Here is a 22,756-nt window from a genome sequence, read left to right as displayed (position 1 = left end):
TTCTAAGGTTTAAAACACACACACAACAAACAGTCACACACTGATCTCTCTCTACTCTCTCTCTACAATCTGCAGACCACCACCGCCGCACCACCACCACCGCACCACCTCCGCCTTCACACCACCGCAATCATCTCCGATCTGGGTTCAACCACCACCACCACCACCGATCTCCGCCATCTCACCAGCTTGTTTGGTTCGATTTGGGGGTTTTCTGGGTTCAACCACCACCACCGATCTCCGATCTGGGTTCGATTTGGGGGTTTTCGTCGTTCAACCACAACCACCGGTCTCCAATTTCTCTCTCTCTCTCTCCGGTATCTCTCTCACTCTCTCTCTCTCTGTTCGATTTGGGGGTTTTGGCAGGGAAGAAGGTGGAGGTGGTGGCAGAGACGTGGTGGCGGAGATGGTGGAGGTGGTGGCGGAGACGTGGTGGTTTCGATTTGGGGGTTTTGGGTGGTGTTTGTTTTGTGGGGGTGCATGTGGTGGCGGTGGTGGTGGTGGTGGTGGTGGAGGTGGTGGCGGAGACGTGGTGGTGGAGGTGGTGGCGGAGATGGTGGCGGAGATGTGTGGTGGTGGAGGTGATGCAGGTCTGTGGGCAGGATAAGAGGTGAGAAGAGGTCCGCAGACTTAAGGCCATGTCTGCGTGGGGAAGAGGTGAGGCAGACGTTTTTGGTCTGCAGATCTTTCGGAAAACAAACAAGCTGCAGAGTTCAAACATCTGCGCGCATCTGCGCGGCGCAGACATAAGTGGCCAGAAGTACTTCTGACCAAATAACAAACAGCCTGGATGTTGTTCTACGCTTCTTTTACGGTAAGAATACAATGAAAAATGTGGGTAACTTATGCATAGATTGCCTATATTATTTCTCATCAATTTGTTATTTCGAATGAACATTTCAAAGAGTAACAAGTAAAAAACAAAAAAATAAAAAATAAAAATCATGATTCTGAAATGCATTTACATATGAAGATCTGGGTTGGCATGTTTAGAAGTTGAAGTTGAGTGATTTTGTTATGTTAAATTAAAAAGAGCGACACCAATTTGTTGAATGTTTCAAAGAGTAACAAGTAAAAAAAAAAGAATCATTATTCCTTGCACAAATGCATTTACATATGAAGATCTGGGCTGGCATGTTAATTGATAGTTACTAATTAAAGTCTAAAAATGGGTCAAAAAACATACAAATCAAAGAAAGAAAAATTTAGTAAGTTAAATAAACAAATGAAATACCGAGCTACATAACTGAATATATATATATATATATATATATATATATATATATATGTATATTTTATTGATTTAAAGCTACAACATAATAATCGGTTAATTTTAATAATTAAATTGCCAATGACTTATTTTTTTTAGAAAAACAAATTTATTTTATTCTGTAACTAGATTAGAACCCCGTGTATTACACGGGCTGAATAAATGTGAATTTATATACTAAATAGTAAAATAAATATATCTTTAAAAACTTTGTTTATTACATGGATTGAATACATATAATTTTATATACTAAAAAATAAAAAGTTATATCTTTAAAACCCTTTGTATTGTATTGTTGCACAGGTTGAATAAATATAATTTTATAAATCAAATAATGAAAAAAAAACTAAATAATAAATTATTTATATATTTAAAAAACCCCGTGTATTGTACGGGTTGAATAAATCTAATTTTATATATCAAATAATAAAAAAAAGTTATATTTTTAAAAACTCATGTATTACACAGGTTGTATAAATGTAATTTTGTATAATAATTTATAAAAAAAATTATATCTTTAAAAAACCCCGTGTATTACACGGGTTGAATTTATATATCAAATAATAAAAAAATATATTTTTAAATACCTCATGCATTACACGGGTTGGATAAATGTAATTTTGTATAGTAAATGATAAAAAAAATTGTATCTTAAAAAACCCCGTGTGTTACACGGGTTGAATAAATGTAATTTTATATAGTAAATAATAAAAACTTACATCTTTAAAAAACCTCGTGTAGTACACGAATTGAGTTCTGATTAATTTCAGATTTTGATTTCCTGCATTTTCTCTCTTATTAAATAATAATAATTTTTCTCTCCTTAAAATTACATCTTAAGTCATATTCTTATTTTTATAAAACATGTTTAAAAAATATATAATATTTTATTTAAAATAAATATATTTAAAACATTTACTGATTATAAAGAGTTAAATATATTTAAAACATATTACTGATTATAAAGAGTCATAGACAATTTAAATATGTTACCTAAATTTGAATGTAAAAGTATAAACGTAAATATTAAAATAAAATCTCTCTACGATATAATAAAACTATAATGTAACCTATTCCTATATATAAGGAAATATATTATAAAAATAATAATTTAATATTAATAGTATATTTTCTAAATAAGTTTTTAATCTATACTATATCTCTATGTATATCTCATAATTATATATATTAAATTGTATATCTCTACGTATATCTCATAAATAATTATTTAATTTTAAATAATTATTTAATTTTAATCGGCTAAAAAATAGATGGCTTCAATGAGTGACATGTGTCCCCAAAATGGTTTCTTTTATTATATAGTATAGATATAGATATAGATATGTGGTATTTAAACCTGTAACCTATAAATCTTAGATGCTTCCACTAGCTTTGCCTTCAATCCTTCACCAACCCAATGGTCTAGTTAATAACCAAATTATCCATTTCATAGCAATTCGTGGTGTACCTAAAAATATTTTTAAGAAGGTATAAATAAAGGGTTCAATTATATTTTTAATGGGTGTGATTGGGTTTTTCCCTTAAAAAATACCCTAATTTTTTTTAAAAAAAATACATCCGTCCGTCCGTCCATCCATCAAGGTAGGTCCGCCCCTTATAGTAATAACTTTTATAAAATAAATAATCAAATATAATAACGTGGATATACATACATTTTTTTGAACGAGAAATTTGGATCACTGACGGACCACTGGAGTATCATCGTGCCACCAGCGGAACCATCCGATCGTATCCATCTCAACTAGACATAATGCCTATACACCACCAATTCAGGAAGAAACCCAATAAATATAGAAAAAACCTCCTGTAAGAATCAAACCCATAACTATAAAAAGGCTATGTCGGTAGAGGGGTATTTTTTTTTTTTTTTTTTTTTGTCTTTTCCAACATTTGAATTTTCTTTTTTTTTTCTTTTTTTTTTAATTTACGTTTTAGACCCTTATGTTTTGCGTGTTGTTTCTTAAATACCAACTTCTTTTGCAATTTACAGTTTTCATCAACTTTTTAACTTTACGCTTTTACCTCTTGCATTGATTTTTTTTTTGGTTCAATGTTGTTTTACGTATTTTTTCCCATCTCTTGTAATGTACGTTTTCAGCCCTTATGCTTTGTTTGTTGTTTCTTAAATACCAAGTTCTTTTGTAATTTACAGTTTTCGTCAACGTTTAAAGTTTACGCTTTTACCCCTTGCACAATCTTTTTTCTTTCTTTTTTGTGGTTTTGTTTTTTTACTTATAACCTTTAATTTTCACCATTAACTCTTACAACCTCCTAACTTTCTAAATACTTTTACTCAACTTTTACGTCTTTTTTTTTTTTTCGTGTGGCTATAAACTTAAGTTGATTAACATTCACACTGACAACCTTTTTACTTTGTAAATACTCTTCTAATCGAGTTTCCCACTTAATGTAAGATATGTGTCGACATACTTTTGTATCGGATCAAAAATTGAGTTGCTCCGCCGCGAAGCGCGGATGTAACACCCTAGTTTGTCTTAAAACTTTATTCCCCCCGAAAATATCAGCGGGCTATAAAGACACATACACTCATTAGTTTTTGCCCATCGATAACACGTGTGAAGAAAATAAATTTGGCCGACACAAAATCTTTAAAAAGAACCGTTAGCCACACATTCCAACCCAACCCGACTCGACCCGTTTCATAGGTATTTGCCCCATAAATCCAAATTTCAATATTGGATTTCATCATTTACGTTACCTACCAATTCGTCCTTCTATAAATTATCTATATACGTATACTTCTATAGAAACAGGAAACTTCTATTCATTTTGCTAGATTTTTTTTCGATTTGATCGGAGTTGAGTGATAATATGGCATCGGAGCAGTTAATCTCCGGCGGAGCAACCGGATCTCACTACGTGCAAATGCAATCTGAGCCGTCCAGACTGTCATCGCTCTTCTCGTTTCATCAAAATCCGCCGGAAACAACTCGAATTTTCGATGAGTTGCCCGAGGCTACAATTGTGCAGGTTTCGCGTCCAGATGCCGGTGATATTAGTCCGATGCTTCCTTCGTACACGATTGATTTTCAGTATAAACAGGTATGATTGTTAATTTTTATTGTTAATTGTTGTTGTAGCTTGTGTTGTTGATGAATTGATGAGCATGTTTGATTGAAGTTTAATGAACATAAATAGTAGTCAATTGATAGGTAATTAGTTAGCAACATATATTCCCTAGGGTTTTAAAATGATAATGATCATGTGTTCAGTTTAGTTTACCTGTTGATTGAACTTGAAGTTTAGTGAACATATGGAGTAGTTAGTAATAGGTGATTAGTTAACAACATATGCACAATTGAGTTTCAGTACAAACTGGTATGATTGTTGATAGTTGTTGTAGCTTGTCTTTATGATGAATAGATGATCATGTGTTCAGTTTAGGTTACCTTTTGATTGAATTTTAGTGATTATATAGAGTAGTTAATAATAGATGGTTGATGAACAAACAACATATGCGCAATTGAATTTCAGTACAGACAGGTATGGTTGACTGATTGTTGTTGTTGTCGCTTGTGTTGATAATGAATTGATGAACGTGTGTTCAGTTTAGTTTACCTGTTGATTGAATTTTAATGAATAAATAGAGTAGTCAATTTAACTGATTAATTGGTAATTAATTGACAACATATATTCATTCCCTAGGGTTTGAAAGGAACTAGTGCATTTATGGTGTTAGTTGGGGGATTATTGAGATGAGAGTTATGGGTGGTGGGCCGTGATGGTTAGTTAATAGTTGCTTTCAGAACCTCGGGGATATTTGAGTGCCAAGTTGATAATTGTTGTTAACAAGTAACAACCAGTTGGTGAGGGTTTAATTCATGTGGTGGATAAAAATGTGTAGTTTAGTAGTAGAATTAGCGAGTGTGTGAGCTGTTGTTCTAAAAAAATCGATGTTGTTAATAATCTATTAACGGCATTGCTGCCTTGTTGTTAGGTTTGATGTGGTTTTATATAATTTTAGTAAAAGGGGCATGTAGGAGTTTTGTGATTGATGAAATTCTTCGTCTAACATGTAGTTTAGAGTGAGATCCAAGTTACTGACAGTTAGATAGCAACACTTTGTTTAACTAGCAAGTTAAGACAATCACACGTAAAAACTCTTCTTGATCTGTTTTGAGATTGATAAAACTCGTTGTGCAACATAGAATTTGGAGTGAGATTCAAGTTATTGATAATCGAATAGCAACACCTTGTTAAACAAGCAAGTTAAAAATAAAAACTGGTTATATGTTTTTGTCGGTCATCTAAACAAACTAGTATCTTTTTTGTGATTGAAAGCTGCCATTGCAAGTTATGGCACCATACAAACAACTAGAACGGAACTTGAACTGTAGTGAGATGTTGAAGACCAATTAACAGTCGAATATCAATAACTGCTGTTTGCTAAATGAGTTTTATAATAAAATGGAAGTCAACTAGCTTGATAGGAGCTGCATAGTTGTGTAGGTGGGGATGGATGCGGGTGATGACGAGTTTATAAAGCATGATTTTGTTTCATGAAGAGGCGTACATTACTATTTCCAGGTGTTTCAGTGAGCAAGTAGACATAGATTTTGCAAATGTCTGTTTCCTTAATTTGTATGTTTTCGATTCTTGAAATGACTGAGAAGACTAAATCTCTTTAGGATGATTTGTAGTTTCTGGAGCACAAGATTCTTGGGCAATTAGGTACTTTAGTGGTTAAAGCTTGTGGTTAAAATACACAACCTACTTCATTGGTGCACAATGCCTTTGAGAATGACTTATCTTTTTTTGTCGATGTCAGCATTCCGGATAGTGGTAATATTCTTAAGGCAGGAGTTTTAGGTGTGACGCAGAGTTCCTCTTCACATTTTGATTGGAGAGATAGGCTAGTTGGGTTTTCTTTTTTTTGCTGACAAATTGGCAATAGGACTAAGATTTAGCCATAACTGAGTGCTTTTGTAGTTATGTTAAAATTACAATAGAAATAGCATCTTTAACTAGGAGTCTTAGGTGCAAGTTTTACATTTTTGGTAAGTTGGTTAATCATGCTTGAATTTAATTTTATCCGAAGGAGCAAAAAAAGTCTTCCTATCTACTATAGATACAAGCAAGAACGTTAAATTGGGTTTGAAGCACAGTTAGTTTTCAATTAGCCGAAAACAAAGTGACCTGTTTGTTCAACTATTAGATATTGTGATTTGTGAAAAGTTACATAAAAGTGTAAAAATAGTTTGTGTATTTAACATTTAACCCCCTCTATCATCATTAGTTTATATTTGGTCCTTAAACTTCAAAATCTATACATAAAAAGTATAAAATTAACATTATATATATAACAAAAATTACAATTAGCTATTTTTTATTTCTTAAGTTTTTAACTACGTTATCGCTAAACACAAAATAGCGGGCGCTATTTCGTCGCTATCGCTACGTAGCATATAGGTACCTCGTCGCTATTTGTCGCTATTCGCTATCGATAACTATGATCTAGCCGTAAGAAAAAATGCTGCCTCAGTTCTAATAAAAAACACTCTAAGGTAGAGCTAATACTTATTGTTTTCTTTGTTGTTTTTTTTTCTTTTAGAACCTTGGTGAATAAGGGCAGAAGCGAAAAACTAAATAACTTAGTTTTTCCCTGGATGTTATTTCTGGAGCTTAGCACAGTTGATTGACTGTTTCTCTTACTTGGTTGCAGAGTTTTATTTATTTTATTATTGCAATTGCTGATTTGTTGCTAAATAAACTACAACAATGACCTCTTAACCAGAATGCACATACATGAATTTAGTTCTCGAGTACATATTCTGTTCTATTTAGGATTGGTCTCTTTACTACATTTAGATCAGAAAAGTACTTTGATTCATCATGTGACACTCTCTCTCACTTCCTTTCTTTCTTGGATGACACTTTTTAAAACCAACCTGTAGACGTCTACTATGAAACAATGCAACATGGTATAACGACTCATGTATGTATAGGCTTGGAGAATCTTTAAGATTCAAAATGGTGTCATATTTTTAAGTTCTTCATTACCTGATATGTGGAGTTACTCTTTGTAGTGCAAATGTTGCTGATTTATTTGTTTTGTGCCTTTATATTATAACATGTGTTTTTGAACTAGAAATTGGCATAGCCTTAGTTGTATTTTTTATGTTATAACACTTTTACTGATTTAGAACCCTTGGCTGCAGTTCAAGTGGCAGTTAGTGAAGAAAGCTTCACACGTATTTTATTTACACTTTGCATTGAAGAAACGTGCCTTTTTCGAAGAAATTCACGAGAAACAAGAACAGGTTTGTCTATCTTCCCATCAGTTCATTTAACCATTCTTGTTTGTTCTCTCAGAACTGACAATATTCCATACAAAGGTTAAAGAATGGGTTCAAAACCTCGGAATAGGGGACCACCCAGCAGTTGTGCATGACGATGACGATGAACCTGACCACAATGTAACAGCACTAATTAACGAGGGAAGCGTTAAAAACAGGTGATTATGAAGTATCTAACTTTACAGGGGTTGGTAGAAATATTTCTTCATCGCTATAATGATTATAGTTCTTACAGGTGATTTTTTGTTCAGAGATGTTCCATCAAGTGCAGCCTTACCAATGATACGCCCAGCACTTGGGAGGCAACATTCTATTTCGGATCGAGCAAAGACCGCAATGCGGGAATACTTGAATAATTTTCTTGGGAACTTGGATATTGTGAATTCCAGAGAGGTAAAGTCGTCTTCACTTCTGTTAGGTGGCAAAATGGGCAGGTCTTACGGGTCAAAACCTATAAATGCTTATAGTTGGGTTGTCCCAAAGTGTTTCTATTTTTCTTTTAAAGAGTAAAATGCCATTTTCGTCCCTGAGGTTTGACCAGTTTTGCGACTTTCGTCCAAAGTTTGTTTTTCGGCATCTGGATTCAAAAGGTTTGAAATCTTGCCATTTTCATCCGGCTCGTTAACTCCATCCATTTTTCTCCATTAAGTCGGTGTATTTCCGTCTTTTTTGTTAACTTAAAGGGTAGTTCGGTCCTTTTCAGGGGTATTCGGTCTTTTTACAGTGAAAAAGACCGAATTGCTCTTTAAGTTAGCAAAAAAGACGGAAATACCACTGAATTAATGGAGAAAAATGGATGGAGTGAACGCGCCAGATGAAAATGGCAAGATTTCAAAGCTTCTGGATCCAGATGCGGAAAAACAAACCTTTGGACGAAAGTCACAAAACTGGCCAAACCTCAGGGACGAAAATGACATTTTACTCTTTTGTAAATGGTTAGTTTGTCAAATATGGTTAAACGCTAAAGTTTTACAATAATAATCGAAATTTTGACTAAAATAATTAAGTAGTTTATGAAATAAAGTTACACTTTTTCTCTTCCTATTTTTTTTTCTGTTTGACCCGTTCGAGGTAAAATATAACTTGGGTCAGCCAATTCATGAATAATTGGGTTGGAACTTGGAAGTAACATCTATATATCTGGTACTTAATATATCCAGCCTGCACATATGTTCTTTTGACCAGCCTTCTCTTAGACTATCTGATTTATATGTCTTTATGCCTGTTTAAAAGTATGGCACATAGTAAAGTTCTACCTGATTGTGAAATACTGCTTCATCACCTTCTTACACTACACATGAACGTTTTTGTAAGCAGGTTTGCAACTTTATGGGTGTTTCTAAGTTATCCTTTTGCCCGGAGTATGGCTCCAAGCTAAAAGAAGAATATGTATTAGTGAAGCATTTACCGAAAATTCCCGACAGGGAAAATGGCAGAAAATGTTCCGCGTGTATTTGGTTCAATTGTTGTAATGACAATTGGCAAAAGGTGTGTCTGATTTTTATGCATATATTAATTATTCGACCATGGTGACAAATTCTTTAACTTTTTTTTATTATAATTATTTCGAATGCCTGCAGGTATGGGCTGTATTGAAACCGGGATTCATAGCCCTGCTAAAAGATCCATTTGAAGCTGAGCCGTTGGACATAATTGTCTTCGATGTTCTACCTCCTTCAGTTGGGAATGGAGAAGGTCGTGTATCATTAGCAAAAGAAACCAACGAGCATAATCCCTTACGGCATTCTTTTCTGGCAAGTATAGCACAATGAGTAATATACATTCGCATGGTATCTAATAAATAATGAGTAAAATGCCATTTTCTTCCCTGGGTTTGGCTAGTTTTGCGACTTTCGTCCAAAGGTTTGTTTTTCCGCATCTGGATCCAAAAGGTTTGAAATCTTGCCATTTTCATCCAGCTCGTTAACTCCATCCATTTTTCTCTGTTAAGTCAGGGGTATTTTTGTCTTTTTGTTAACTTAAAGGGCAATCCAGTCTTTTTCACATTATGCTAAATGCTTGTATATAAAGTGAAAAAGACCGAATTGCCCTTTAAGTTAACAAAAAAGACGAACTACCCCTGACTTAATGGAGAAAAATGAATGGAGTTAACGAGCCGGATGAAAATGGCAAGATTTCAAACCTTTTGGATCCAGATGCGGAAAAACAAACCTTTGGGAGAAACTCGCAAAACTGGCCAAACATCAGGGACAAAAATGGCATTTTACCTAGTAGACGTGCTTTACTATGATATGGCTTTTTTGTTCATGTATCATTACCGTAGTTGATCTTTAGATATTTCTTTTTGGGAAAGTGACCGAAACTGTTGTTAACAACGAAATTGACAATAGGTATCATGTGGAAGCCGGAGCATAACAATAAGAAGTAGAAATAAAACAAAAGTACGGGACTGGGTTGCTGCGATTAACGATGCTGGACTGAGGCCACCTGAGGGCTGGTGTTACCCTCATCGGTTCGGTTCATTTGCTCCACCTCGTGGTCTGACAGATGATGGCAGCCAGGCTCAGTGGTTCGTTGATGGTCGAGCAGCATTTGAAGCAATTGCTTTAGCAATTGAAGGTGCAAAATCAGAGGTTTGTAATTTGTTAAGCTGTTCCTCATTCATATATCTTGATTAATGTTTTTCTATTTCAGTTTACTTTTTTTGGTTATTTTATTTTGCAGATATTTATTTGTGGGTGGTGGTTGTGTCCTGAATTGTATTTGAGACGTCCCTTTCTAGCCCATGCTTCATCTCGCCTTGATAATTTACTTGAGGCAAAAGCCAAACAAGGTGTTCAGGTTGGTTATTTCTTTAAAGTTAAAATTACAATAAGTTGACTTGTATATTTTCATGGTTTTACCAAAACGATATTTTTACTCGCCTAACATGTTTTGTTGGTAAATATTTCACCACAGATTTACATTCTCATGTATAAAGAGCTTGCTCTTGCACTGAAAATTAATAGTGTCTATAGTAAGAAAAAGCTGGTTGCAATCCATGAAAATGTAAGAGTTTTACGTTTCCCAGACCATTTCTCTAGTGGTGTATATCTATGGTAAGCAGTCTTCTATTTTCCTCTTTATTTCTTGACTTCGTGTTTCTTAATATTTACATTCTTTACAACCATTACCATTTATTTTTTGTAATACATAGGTCCCACCATGAGAAACTGGTGATTGTTGATAATGATGTTTGCTTCATTGGTGGACTCGATCTTTGCTTTGGTCGCTACGACACATATGAGCACAAAGTGGGTGATGACCCTGCTATGTTTTGGCCTGGAAAGGACTACTATAACCCCCGGTAACTTATTATATCACCACTGTGCTATGCAGTTAATATCGGTTATCAGTCCCAATGTAAAATATCCGTACCGATATTATCGGCGATATTGACCGATATATCACCGATATTCCCGATATCAGCATCTTTCTTCTAAGTTCTACCATTTGTCTTTCTTCTTATTGCTGCTATTTGTGTTTTAAGTCTTAATTGTTAGGTTAAATGTAAGTATTTTAAGTCTTAATCAGCTCCTACTTGCTACAATTGTTAGTGTTTTTCTTTTTCAAGTTGCAAAAGGTTCATTTGTTAATGGTAGGAGAGTATACTGAATTGTTAGTGGTAAATTTGCTATATTTGTAATTTCTGCATGATATTAAAGTTACCGATATCCCACTGCTATAACCGATATCTCAAATATCGATCCTTGACCGATATCCGATTTTTTAGCGCATCACCACTGTGGTAATATGTCTGATAGTTACAATATTCTATCTTGTTTTTGTAAGTAGAATATGCACTCATGATAGGTTGTTCCAACTTCCTATTTTTTCATTGTCTGCATCATCGTAGTTCAAGTTCCTTAGCTGAACAAACTACCATTTTGTATCTAAGACTTCCTGCATGAATAAGAGTATGGACCATATCATTAAATGAAGTCATGACATGGGGAATCACTGAATATTGATCCCATTGTTATAGGGAATCTGAACCAAACTCGTGGGAAGATACAATGAAGGATGAGCTGGACCGTAAAAAGTATCCTCGTATGCCATGGCATGATGTCCATTGTGCATTATGGGGCCCACCATGTCGTGATGTTGCTCGACACTTTGTCCAGCGTTGGAACTATGCAAAGGTTTCTGCTTTTACCTCAAATTGACAGCTGTACAGCCAGAGTTTAGTATTATTGAAATCTAAGAGTAAAATGCCTTTTTTTGTCCCTGAGGTTTGGCCAGTTTTGCGACTTTCGTCCAAAGGTTTGTTTTTCTGCATCTGGATCCAAAAGGTTTGAAATCTTGCCATTTTGATCCAACTCGTTAACTTCATCCATTTTTCTTCGTTAAGTCAGAGGTATCTCTGCCTTTTAGACTTTTTTTTTTGTTAAACTAAAAAACACTATAAAAGATCCACTTCTGTTGATTCGAAAATCTATATATATATATGGGTTAGGTTAACGTACAAATGCCCTTATCGTACGTTACGTACGCTACAATCTCAGCCGTCAGATCATCTTCCGGCATTGAAATCGCACGTTGTTTTTTTTGTAACAATTTTGCATGTTGGTTTGTTAACATGGGATTTCATCAAAATTACCACATGCGAAATTGTTACAAAAAACCAACATGCGATTTCATCAAAATTATCACATGCGAAATTGTTACAAAAAAACATGCGATTTCATCAAAAATTATCACATGCGATTTCATCCTGCTATTTTATAACATGCGAATTCACTATATCGTACGTAATGTACGTTAAGGGATATTGTATTTTACACTTTACCTATATATACATATATATATATATAGGGGAAGGTTCAAATGAAAACCACTAATTATTGTGAAAACTAGAAAACTAACTAAAACCCACTAAAAAGGAGGGGGGGGGGGGAAGACTTTTAATGAAGGAGGGGTAAAATTGGAACAAAAAATATATAACTTTTCAAACATTTCCCATTTCTCCATACGTTATCATTTTAAAACAAAAATGGCACCATAAGATCACAAATTTTCTTATCTTTCATTCAAGTATATTCGGACATATTTTTTATGACTTAAAAAAAGATTTATGGTGTCGTCTTGTTTTCAATACTATTATTATAGTAGTGCACATGTGCAATATAACATGTACTACAATGTGCATTACATGCTTAAAATTAGCTTTTTGAGTCTAGTTTAGCTTTTAGGGTTAGTTTTTTTGGAGGTTTAGGATTAGGATTAGGTTTTTGGGTGTGGGGGGGAGGGGGGTTTAGGTTTTTGGGGGGTGGGGGTGGGGGGGTTAGGTTTTTTTCGGGTTTATGTTTAGGGTTTAGTTTTAGGTTTTCGGGAGGGTGGGGGGGGGGGTTTAGGTTTTTGGGGGGTGTCGGTGGGGGGGGGGGGTGGGGGGTTTAGGTTTTTGGGGGGTGTCGGTGGGGGGTGGGTTAAGTGGTTTAGGCTTTCCGTATTAGTGCACATGTGCAGTACAACCAAAATTTTTTATTTTTTATTTTTTTTTGAAATTTTTTTTCCATATATAAAAAGTAGCGATTTTTCTAAAAAAAATTGTAAAAAAAAAAAAATTTTGTATGTTTTTTAGGGTTTTTTTAGGCTTTTTTAGTTAGTTTTCGAGTTTTCACAATAAAAGTGGTTTTCATTTGAACCATCCCCTATATATATATATATATATATATATATATATAGGGAGGGGCTCATGCGAGAACCACCCTTATTGTGAGAACCTTGAAAACCAATGTGAACACAACCTAAAATAGCTAAAAAAACCTAACCCCCCCCCCCCCCCAAGCTAAATGCTAAAAAAAACCTAACCCCACACCCCCCCCCCCTCAAGCTAAAATGCTAAAAACTAAACCCCCAAAAAACCTAAAAAAATCTAAAAAAATAAAAAAAAAAAATCTAAAAATTTTTTTTTGAATTTTTTAATATTTTTTATGTTAAAATCGCTACTTTTAGAAGCCAAAAAAAAATTTTTTTTTTGGCTTCGAAATGTAGCGATTTTTTTATAAAAAATTAAAAAAAAATTTTTTTGTGTGATTTTTAGCTATTTTTAGGCATTTTTGGTGTGTTCACATTGGTTCTCGCGGTTCTCACAATAAGAGGTGGTTCTCGCATGATCTTCTCCCTATATATATATATATATATATATATAGGGTGGAGTTATTGTAAAAAAGACCAAAAGTGTGAGAAAGGTAAGAAATAATCTCAACCATTAGATCTAAATTAATTGAAAAGGGTAAGATTGTAAATTAATTAACAAATTCAAATATGGTAATCCTTGATTTAAGGATTTGGAGAGAGAAAAACCTGGATTTTAGGAATTATAACCGTCCATAAATATAACACCATTCAGATCATGTTCATACATGGTGTTTTAAATATAACACAATTCAGAAAATATAACACCATTCAGCACAAAAATAACACCATTCAGTACAAAAATAACACCATTCAGCAGTAAATAAAAAAAAAACATCATTCAGTACAAAGAATATAACACCATTCAGTACAAAAATAACACCATTCAGCAAACAAAATAACACCATTCAATAAACAAAATAACACCATTCAGAAAAAAATAACACCATTCAGAAAAATAAAATAAACACCATTACTGAAAAGAAAAAACTAACACCATTCAGTACAAAAATAACACCATTCATCAGTAAAATAAAAATAAAAAAACTATTCAGTACAAAGAATGTAACACCATTCAGAAAATAAAATAAAACACCTCTGTATCATCTTCTTCACTTCCGGCACCACCACCACTGCCACTTCCGGCACCACCGCTGCCGATCCAGCACCACCACAACCGCCGCCGCTCGAACCACCACCACCGCCGCTGCCGCTCGCATCCGTCATCCGAATCAATAAACATGCAGCCCCGCTTCCGACACCGTCTTTGAGATTGATGTTTTCAATAAACATGCAGCCGCTCGCATCCGTCATCCAAAATCAACAACGATCGTCTTCAACAACCGCTTCCGACACCGGCTTCCGATTGATGTTTAATCTTCCGATTCGTGGTGGTCTTGGAGTTGATAATGGAGAGAGAAATTCTGAACGTATGATAGAGAGAGATCTGGAGAGAGAGAGAGAAATTGTAGGGATTTTGATTTAGAAAATGGGGATAAAAAGACACAATTGCCCCTAGATATTTCAATTCAGTCCAAATTAATAAAAATATTTTACAATTTGGTCCCTATTATCTCAACCATTAGATCAAAGATCTAATGGCTGAGATTCTTTCTTACCTTTCTCACACTTTAGGCCTTTTTTACAGGATCCTCTACCTATATATATATAACAAATAAGTAAAAAGACGAAAATATATCTGACTTAACGATAGAAAATGGATGTTGTTAACGGGCCCAGATGAAAATGGCAAGATTTCAAACCTTTTGGATTCAGATGCGGAAAAACAAACCATTGGGCAAAAGCCGCAAAACTGGCCAAACCTCAGGGACGAAAATGACATTTTACTCGAAATCTAATATTTATATTCTTTTTCAGAGAAACAAAGCTCCCAACGAACAAGGTATTCCGCTACTTATGCCTCAACAACACATGGTTATCCCACATTACATGGGCAACAATATAGTAGAGGATGAAAATTCAACAGTTATGGACGACGCTCATAAAGTAATCAACAGAAGAAATTCTTCTTCCTCTGCATCTTCTGAAGACATCCCATTGCTAATCCCGCAAGAAGCTGATGGAGTGGATGCTTCTAATGGACAATTGAATACTAACGGGTCAAACGATTATCATGGTCAACCAAGTAGGACTTCTTTTTCTTTCAGGAAATCCAAAGTTGAACCTTTGGTTCCAGATATGCCGATGAGAGATTTCGTGGATGAACGACATGCTGTAAATCTTGAGCAAGAATCGTTCACTGGTGTGAACCCTATTGACAAAGAATGGTGGGAGAATCAGGAGCGAGGTAACCTGGTTGTTTCTGCAGATGAAACAGGACAAGTTGGTCCTCGTGTTGCTTGTCGTTGTCAGGTTAGCTTATATTCTATTTTTTTTTTAATATTTGCAAGATTATTGTTGCGTCCTTAAGGTCACCAAATTGGACAAGGCTTATGCTTCTTTATATAATAAGTTGCAATTAAAGGAGGAAAGATGGGCGGATCAGCCGGTTGGGTAACATGTCAAAATGAGCTAGGGTTGAAAAGGAGTCATCCTTTAGTACGTATTGAATCAGGCGGGTTCGGGTTGACTTGCAAAACCCTTTTTAAAACTTAATAAAGAATTAATGCATAATTATGATTACAATTAAAAAAAAAAACAATATATTGCAATCATAATCCAAGTATTCATATTACAACGCTTTAGGAGGTTCTAATACCAAGTGACTCACGTGACGTAATACCTGAGGTGCTAGCGTTGTAAAACGGTGCTAACCGAACGACGACCAAAAGCGGGAAACAATGTAAAACTAAAACACGAATTTCTAACAAGTGACTCACGTGACGTAATACCGACAACTATATTGAAGTTTAGGGGATGTATAACTTTATTAAAGTTAAGGGATAGAATAGTAAATTGGTTAAAGAAAATGAAAAAAAAAATAGAATGATTAAACTACAGGGGTGAAAATGTAAATTTACACTCAAAAAAGAAATAGACTAAAGAATAGAATGGCTACCATTCCTCGCAATGTTCTAAACTAGGAGATGCCCCGCCCGCGTTGCGGGGCGATGGCCGAATAATTCTCAACCAATTAAAAAAAGACTACTATAATTTTGCTAGGGAAAAAAAAAACAAAAACGATGATAAGACTGTAATTTCGGGCTCAGGGCAAAAGTGTAATTTTTCAGGACTAATGAGCCAGTGTTAGGCAGCTCCTTGACATGGAAAAAAAATAAATCGAGTAAACCAATTAAAAAAAAACCTTTATAGGTTTGGTAAAAAAAAACTAAAACGATGGGAAAAACGTAATTTTTAACTGAGGGCGAAATCATAATTTTAATTCGGGGATAAATTGTAAACTAAATGGACCAACGGGGGAGTGCCAGGAAGCTGCCGGCACGACAGTAAGTCAGTAACTTTACACTGGGGGCAAAATTGTAATTTCACAAGGGAAACAAACAAAAACGATGGGCAAAATGTAAATTTAAGTTGGGGGTAAAATCGTAACTTGCCTGTGAGAAAAAAAAAACTAAAGGCAAAAGTATAAATTTATACGGGGCAAAGTCGTAATTTTGAACCGAGGGCAAAATTGGAATTATTAGCTGGGAGCAAAGGCGTAAATTTATTTTTAAGTGGGGGTAAAAACATAACTTTGAACTGATGGCAAAATCGTAATTTTAAGGGAAAAAAACTAATGTCAAAACTGTAAATTGAAACGGGTAAAAATCGTAATTTTTAACCGGGGGCAAAATTGAAATATTTAGCTGGGAGCAAAAGCGTAAATCTATTTTTAAGCGGGGGCGAAAACATAAATTTTAACTGATGGCAAAATCGTAATTTTAAAGGGGGATAAAATCGTAAATTTGTTGCGCCAATAGGGGAGTGCCAGGCGTAAATTTATTTTTAAGTGGGGGTAAAAACATAACTTTGAACTGATGGCAAAATCGTAATTTGAAGGGAAAAAAACTAATGGCAAAACTGTAAATTGAAACGGGTAAAAATCGTAATTTTTAACCGGGGGCAAAATTGAAATATTTAGCTGGGAGCAAAAGCGTAAATCTAATTTTAAGCGGGGGCGAAAACATAATTTTTAACTGATGGCAAAATCGTAATTTTAAAGACGGATAAAATCGTAAATTTGTTGGACCAATAGGGGAGTGCCAGGCAGGTGCCTGGCAAGCACACTACTATTACCATGTCGGCGGCCGACACTTCGTTTTGTAGTAGTTGAAAATTAATATATATAGATAATTTGTTTATTGCCTAGATTCTTTACAAACATATCGTGTGCTGAATTTGCTACATGCTGTCTTTTAAGTGCCTATGTATCATTTTCTGGAAATAGTGAATGTTAATTTGTTCTCTTTAGAAACAAAAGTTTTAGTTACTTTTTTTTTAATTTAAAATCATGATTTTTTTTTTCCGATTTTAGGTTGTAAGGAGTGTCAGTCAATGGTCAGCTGGGACAAGTCAAGTTGAAGAGAGCATTCACAATTCTTATTGTTCCCTTATTGAGAAAGCTGAACACTTTGTGTACATTGAGGTACATCATAAACTCATTCGTCTTCAAGATCACCAATGTTTTTTGCATAAGTTAATTTTTATATACGTTTGCTGATTTATCAAAAACAATTTTGTTTCCAGAACCAATTCTTCATCTCGGGTCTTTCTGGAGATGAGATCATACGAAATCGTGTTTTGGAATCCTTGTACAGACGTATCATCAGGGCATATCATGAAAAACAACATTTCAGGGTCATTGTTGTTATACCACTCTTACCTGGCTTCCAGGCGAGTTGACTCGTTTTTTTATAGTAAAATTTGCTCGTGCAGCTCTGTATTTTTTGGTTTTCATGTTTTGAAGTTTCGCAGGGTGGTTTAGATGATGGGGGGGCTGCATCTGTAAGAGCCATAATGCATTGGCAGTATCGAACAATATCAAGAGGAAACAGTTCTATATTACACAATCTATCTGATCTTCTTGATTCGAGAGTTCATGATTACATATCTTTCTATGGTCTGAGGGCTTATGGTAGACTTTCTGATGACGGTCTTATCGCCTCTAGTCCGGTATACTCCTTAATTATAACTTCCATTTTAGTTTAATTTCAATATTATAGCTAGTTCATTGTTGTTTATAATTATAATATAATTTCCGTTTTAGTTTTTTTTAACAGCTCAGCTCAATAACTTAGTTTAGTTTCAAGATTATAGCTAGTTCATCTTTATTCTTAACTAGTATTTTGATCCGCCGCACGTTGTGGCGGCATTGAAACTTAAATTAACTCGATTTATACCGTCAAATATTTGATTCGATTCGTTTCCGAACAAAATTTACGTCAAAACGTAGACCAACTGAAATGCACTTAATAATAATCACGAAAACATATTATATCTGACTTGACTCATTACCGAGAAAAATTTATGTCGAAACGTAAACCAACTTGCATTTATACCGAAGCGTTAGTGTTTTTTTTAAGTTAAAGAACGGTACCGAGCGTTGCGGCGGCGTCGAAACATAAAGTAAGTCGAATTTATACTGTCTAGTGAAAACATATTATATTTGACCCAATTCGTTTCCGAACAAAATTTATGTCAAAACGTAGACTAACCGAAAACGTACATAAAAATAAGCACAAAAACGTATTATATTTTGACCCACGTACATAAACATGTCATTACCAAAGTTGAGGGGCCGTATGATAAATTTATAAAAGACCAGGGGGCGTAAATAAAATTATGCAGCAAAAGACAAAAAAAAACCCAACTTATTACTATTCCTAAGTCACCCTCAAGCCTCAAATGTTATATTAATAATTATAACTTCCATTTTAGTTTAATTTCAAGATTATAGCTAGTTCATTGTTTTCGTATTTATAACGCAGGTGTATGTGCATAGTAAGGTTATGATAGTTGATGACAACACAGTCTTAGTTGGATCTGCTAATATCAATGATAGGAGTTTGCTTGGCTTACGAGATTCCGAGGTAAATTATTAATCCTGGCTAGGGGTGTCCAAAATTCATTGAAACCGAAATATTTGCCCAAGCCGAAGCAAGTCGACCTATTTGATATTCACACGGTTTGCTTCATGGTTCGGTTTTGCGGTTTAACGGTTCGGTTTGAAACTTGGAATTGACCACGTAAATAGAACCGACCGTTTAACCTTATATAAATATACCTTATTAGACCATGTGTAGTGGTTAACACCCCACCCTTGGGCGTTTTGCGCCATGTGGCAGCCAGTCAGCAATGGGGCATTATGGGGCGTTTTCTAAAATGGGTGTAGTGGGGATTGTGGGGCATTATGTTTGTAATAAAATTAAATAAAAAAAAACATTAAAAAATCTTATTGGACAAAACAAATGAAGCTGAATGTGATTGGTCAATTGATTCCCCCATTTGGCGTGATTTAAAACACGTTGAGGGGCTTTTTTTTAAAAAAAAAAAACGCTGAATCATGCCCAGGGGGAATGGCGTTTTCAGGCGTGTTTCCGGGCTTTTTTTGAAAAAAACACGCCCACTACGGACGGTCTTATAATACATATAAGGAGGACAGGAAGGTAATTTTACATAATTTTAAGACTTTATGTAATACAAATTTCAAAACATATGGTACAATCCTTTAAAACATATTGTTAACTTTCAAACCAATTACCACCACAATTTTTAAACAACCATAACTTTTTCATACGTTAAAATACTCTTTTTAAATTACACCATAAAAACGAGCATTTTATTCTCTTTAATTTGAGAACGGTATTGCTATAGTTATTTTTAATTTAAAAAAAGTTAACATCTTACACGATTACCAATGTCTGTGTTCCCAGCCACATCACACAGGCACCCCTTTGTATGTGTATTGTAATACGAATTATCTTTATCATATTTTATATATTAATACAACCTATTAATTTTGAATAAGAAAATAAAAAAATCGGTTCAAATCCCCGACACCAAACCGTCAAACCGGCCGGTCCGGTCTGACAGACCCGCCCAACCCAGACGGTTTGGTTTATCATTTACTGAAATTATACTTAGTTTGTCTCAAAACTTTTGTCAAAGTCGGCCAAACCAGACCATGAACACCCTTACAAATTCACACATATCAATCATTAAAATTAAAAATAAATTAAGGTGAAAGTTTTTTTTTTTACCCCAGATTGGAGTGCTTATTGAAGATAAGGAATTTGTTAAATCTTCCATGGGAGGAAAGCCATGGAAGGCTGGAAAATTTGCATTAAGTCTTCGCCTTTCACTATGGTCTGAGCACCTTGGTCTTCATAGTACAGAGGTTTGTTAATATTTTACCGTTACATTAATAAAATGGCTGGTGGTTTGAGATTTTATATTTTTTTCCTTTGCAGATTAACAAAATAGCCGACCCAGTGATCGATTCCACCTACAAAGATATATGGATGGCAACTGCAAGGGTAAGTTAAAAGATCGTCTCGTTCCAGATTTGTTCATGCAAATCCAAATAATAATATTTTAAATATGAATTGACACTAAGTGAACATTGTTAGTCTCTAATCATGATGCATCCGGTTTATTATTGACAGACGAATACCATGATATACCAAGATGTCTTCTCTTGCATCCCTAATGATCTTATACATTCCAGGTAATACCTCTGCCCCACCTTAACTTTTTTTTTTCTTGAGTAAAATGTCATTTAGTCCCTGAGGTTTGGCCAGTTTTGCGACTTTTGTCCAAAGGTTTGTTTTTTCGCATCTGGATCGAAAAGGTTTGAAATATTGCCACTTTCATCCCGCTCGTTAACTCCATCCATTTTTCTCCGTTAAGTCAGAGGGGTATTTTCGTCTTTTTTGTTAACTTAAAGGGCAATTCGGTCTTTTTCACTTTATGTACAAGCAATGTACAAGTATTCAAAACAAAGTAGGTAAAAAGACAGAAATACCCGACTTAACGGAGAAAAATGGGTGGAGTTAACAAGGCGGATGGAAATGGCAAGATATCAAACCTTGTGGATCTAGATGCGGAAAAACAAACCTTTGGGCGAAAGTCGCAAAACTGGCCAAACTTCAGGAACGAAAATGGCATTTTTTTTAATTCCTAAGAGGTGGCAAATTTCGGTTTTGTTTTCTCTCTTTACGGGTCAAATCGGTAAAATAAACAAGAACAACTTAAATGGTAACGGGTCATAAGTAATAAAAAAAGTACCTCCTAATATCATTTTTAAAAAATTAGATTATGGTCAATTGGACAAAATATGTTTCGGGTCAATTTGACCCGTTACTGACCAGCCCATTTTGCCAACCTCTACATGTTAGTGGATTTAATACTCAAATTTTAAAATCTAACTTGCAGAGCATCTTTAAGGCAATGTGTGATTGAGAGAAAGGCAAAACTCGGGCATACTACGATCGATTTAGGAGTAGCCCCAAAGACTCTTGAATCGTATGAAGACGGAAATGTGAAGGGAATTGACCCGATGGATAGATTACAAGCGGTAAAGGGACATCTGGTTTCTTTCCCTACGGAATTTATGTTGGAAGAAGATTTAAGACCCATGTTTAAAGAAAGCGAGTATTATGCGTCACCTCAAGTTTTTCACTGAGTGATGAATATTATGAATTTGATAACATAACATTCATCAATGGGGTTTCACCCTTTTGGGGTCAATACCGTAAATATTAACAACACCAGAAAGCGCGTGCTCTCTGCTCCCTTGTTGTTTTGGATTCTAGGGACGAGGTGCGAATAGTACCTAAAAGACACACATAAGCTTCGTTCATATATATATATATTGTATATCTGTCTATTCATGGTGAGTTGCAGCTTGCAATCTGAACTGATGGCAAGTCTTTGGAGTTGGTTCACAATGGTCCGCCGGATCACGAACCTTGATCACAGCCAGTGTAGCTTGTCTCTCACAGGCTTACCACTGTTGGTCTATTCAGGACATCCAAGCGGGTTCAAGTGACGTGAATTGGCTCTTTTGGGGTCATGGTGATGCTTTGTTTTGTCGTACAGTTTTCACTGATGCACCTCTTGTAAAACATTAATGTCTTAATATTTTGAATTTTCATGTTGTAATTAGATGGTCAACCTGAACACAATTCATCTATAAAAAAGATTAAATAATTCAAAATCCTTACGCATTTATCACTAATAAACTTGAAAACCTGATTGTTTTTGTATCGTGTATTGTATAAAGGCCGTGTCAAGATAGAATTCTATTACTTCCAATATCCAATAAACTCATGCCATGTCATCACCCAATTAGGGGAGGAGGGGTGGTCACTAGTGATAGAATTCTATCACTTCCAATATCCAATAAACTCATGCCATGTCATCACTCAATATTCTATCACTAGTGATAGAAATGTAGTGGGGGTGGTCACTAGTGATACAATTCCATCACTACCAAATTTTTTTAATTTTTATTTTAAAATTAGAAATTAAACACTAAATTATAAATTTCACTAATTTTTTTAATTTTTTATTTTAAATTAGAAATTAACAATAAAACACTAAAATTATA

At 34.8% G+C, this 22,756-nt stretch overlaps 1 protein-coding gene across 4 annotated transcripts; it reads left to right on the top strand.

Moving 5' to 3' along the window:
- The first annotated feature begins 4,011 nt into the window (after positions 1-4,011).
- On the top strand, positions 4,012-22,365 carry LOC110899414 (phospholipase D zeta 1). Of its 4 annotated transcripts, none has more exons than XM_022146302.2 (20): positions 4,012-4,354; positions 7,456-7,572; positions 7,648-7,766; positions 7,860-8,001; positions 8,926-9,096; positions 9,189-9,362; positions 9,960-10,202; positions 10,294-10,410; positions 10,528-10,667; positions 10,766-10,915; positions 11,594-11,750; positions 15,124-15,618; positions 17,681-17,791; positions 17,893-18,039; positions 18,121-18,318; positions 19,134-19,235; positions 20,411-20,542; positions 20,616-20,681; positions 20,811-20,872; positions 21,580-22,365. In XM_022146302.2, the coding sequence occupies exons 1-20, from the start codon at positions 4,124-4,126 to the stop codon at positions 21,827-21,829; spliced, it is 3,324 nt and encodes a 1,107-aa protein (XP_022001994.1). In that variant the 5' UTR covers positions 4,012-4,123; the 3' UTR covers positions 21,830-22,365. The 4 variants fall into 4 exon arrangements, with proteins under 4 accessions (XP_022001994.1, XP_022001995.1, XP_035838421.1 ...); XM_022146303.2 differs by having other exon boundaries at positions 4,044-4,354; positions 7,471-7,572; XM_035982528.1 differs by lacking the exon at positions 4,012-4,354 and adding an exon at positions 5,774-5,855 and having other exon boundaries at positions 7,471-7,572.
- Positions 22,366-22,756: the final 391 nt, after the last annotated feature.

The sequence above is a fragment of the Helianthus annuus genome, chromosome 13 (assembly GCF_002127325.2).
Source record: "Helianthus annuus cultivar XRQ/B chromosome 13, HanXRQr2.0-SUNRISE, whole genome shotgun sequence".
Lineage (NCBI taxonomy): Eukaryota > Viridiplantae > Streptophyta > Magnoliopsida > Asterales > Asteraceae > Helianthus > Helianthus annuus.
This window is presented reverse-complemented; position numbering and strand designations above follow the sequence as displayed.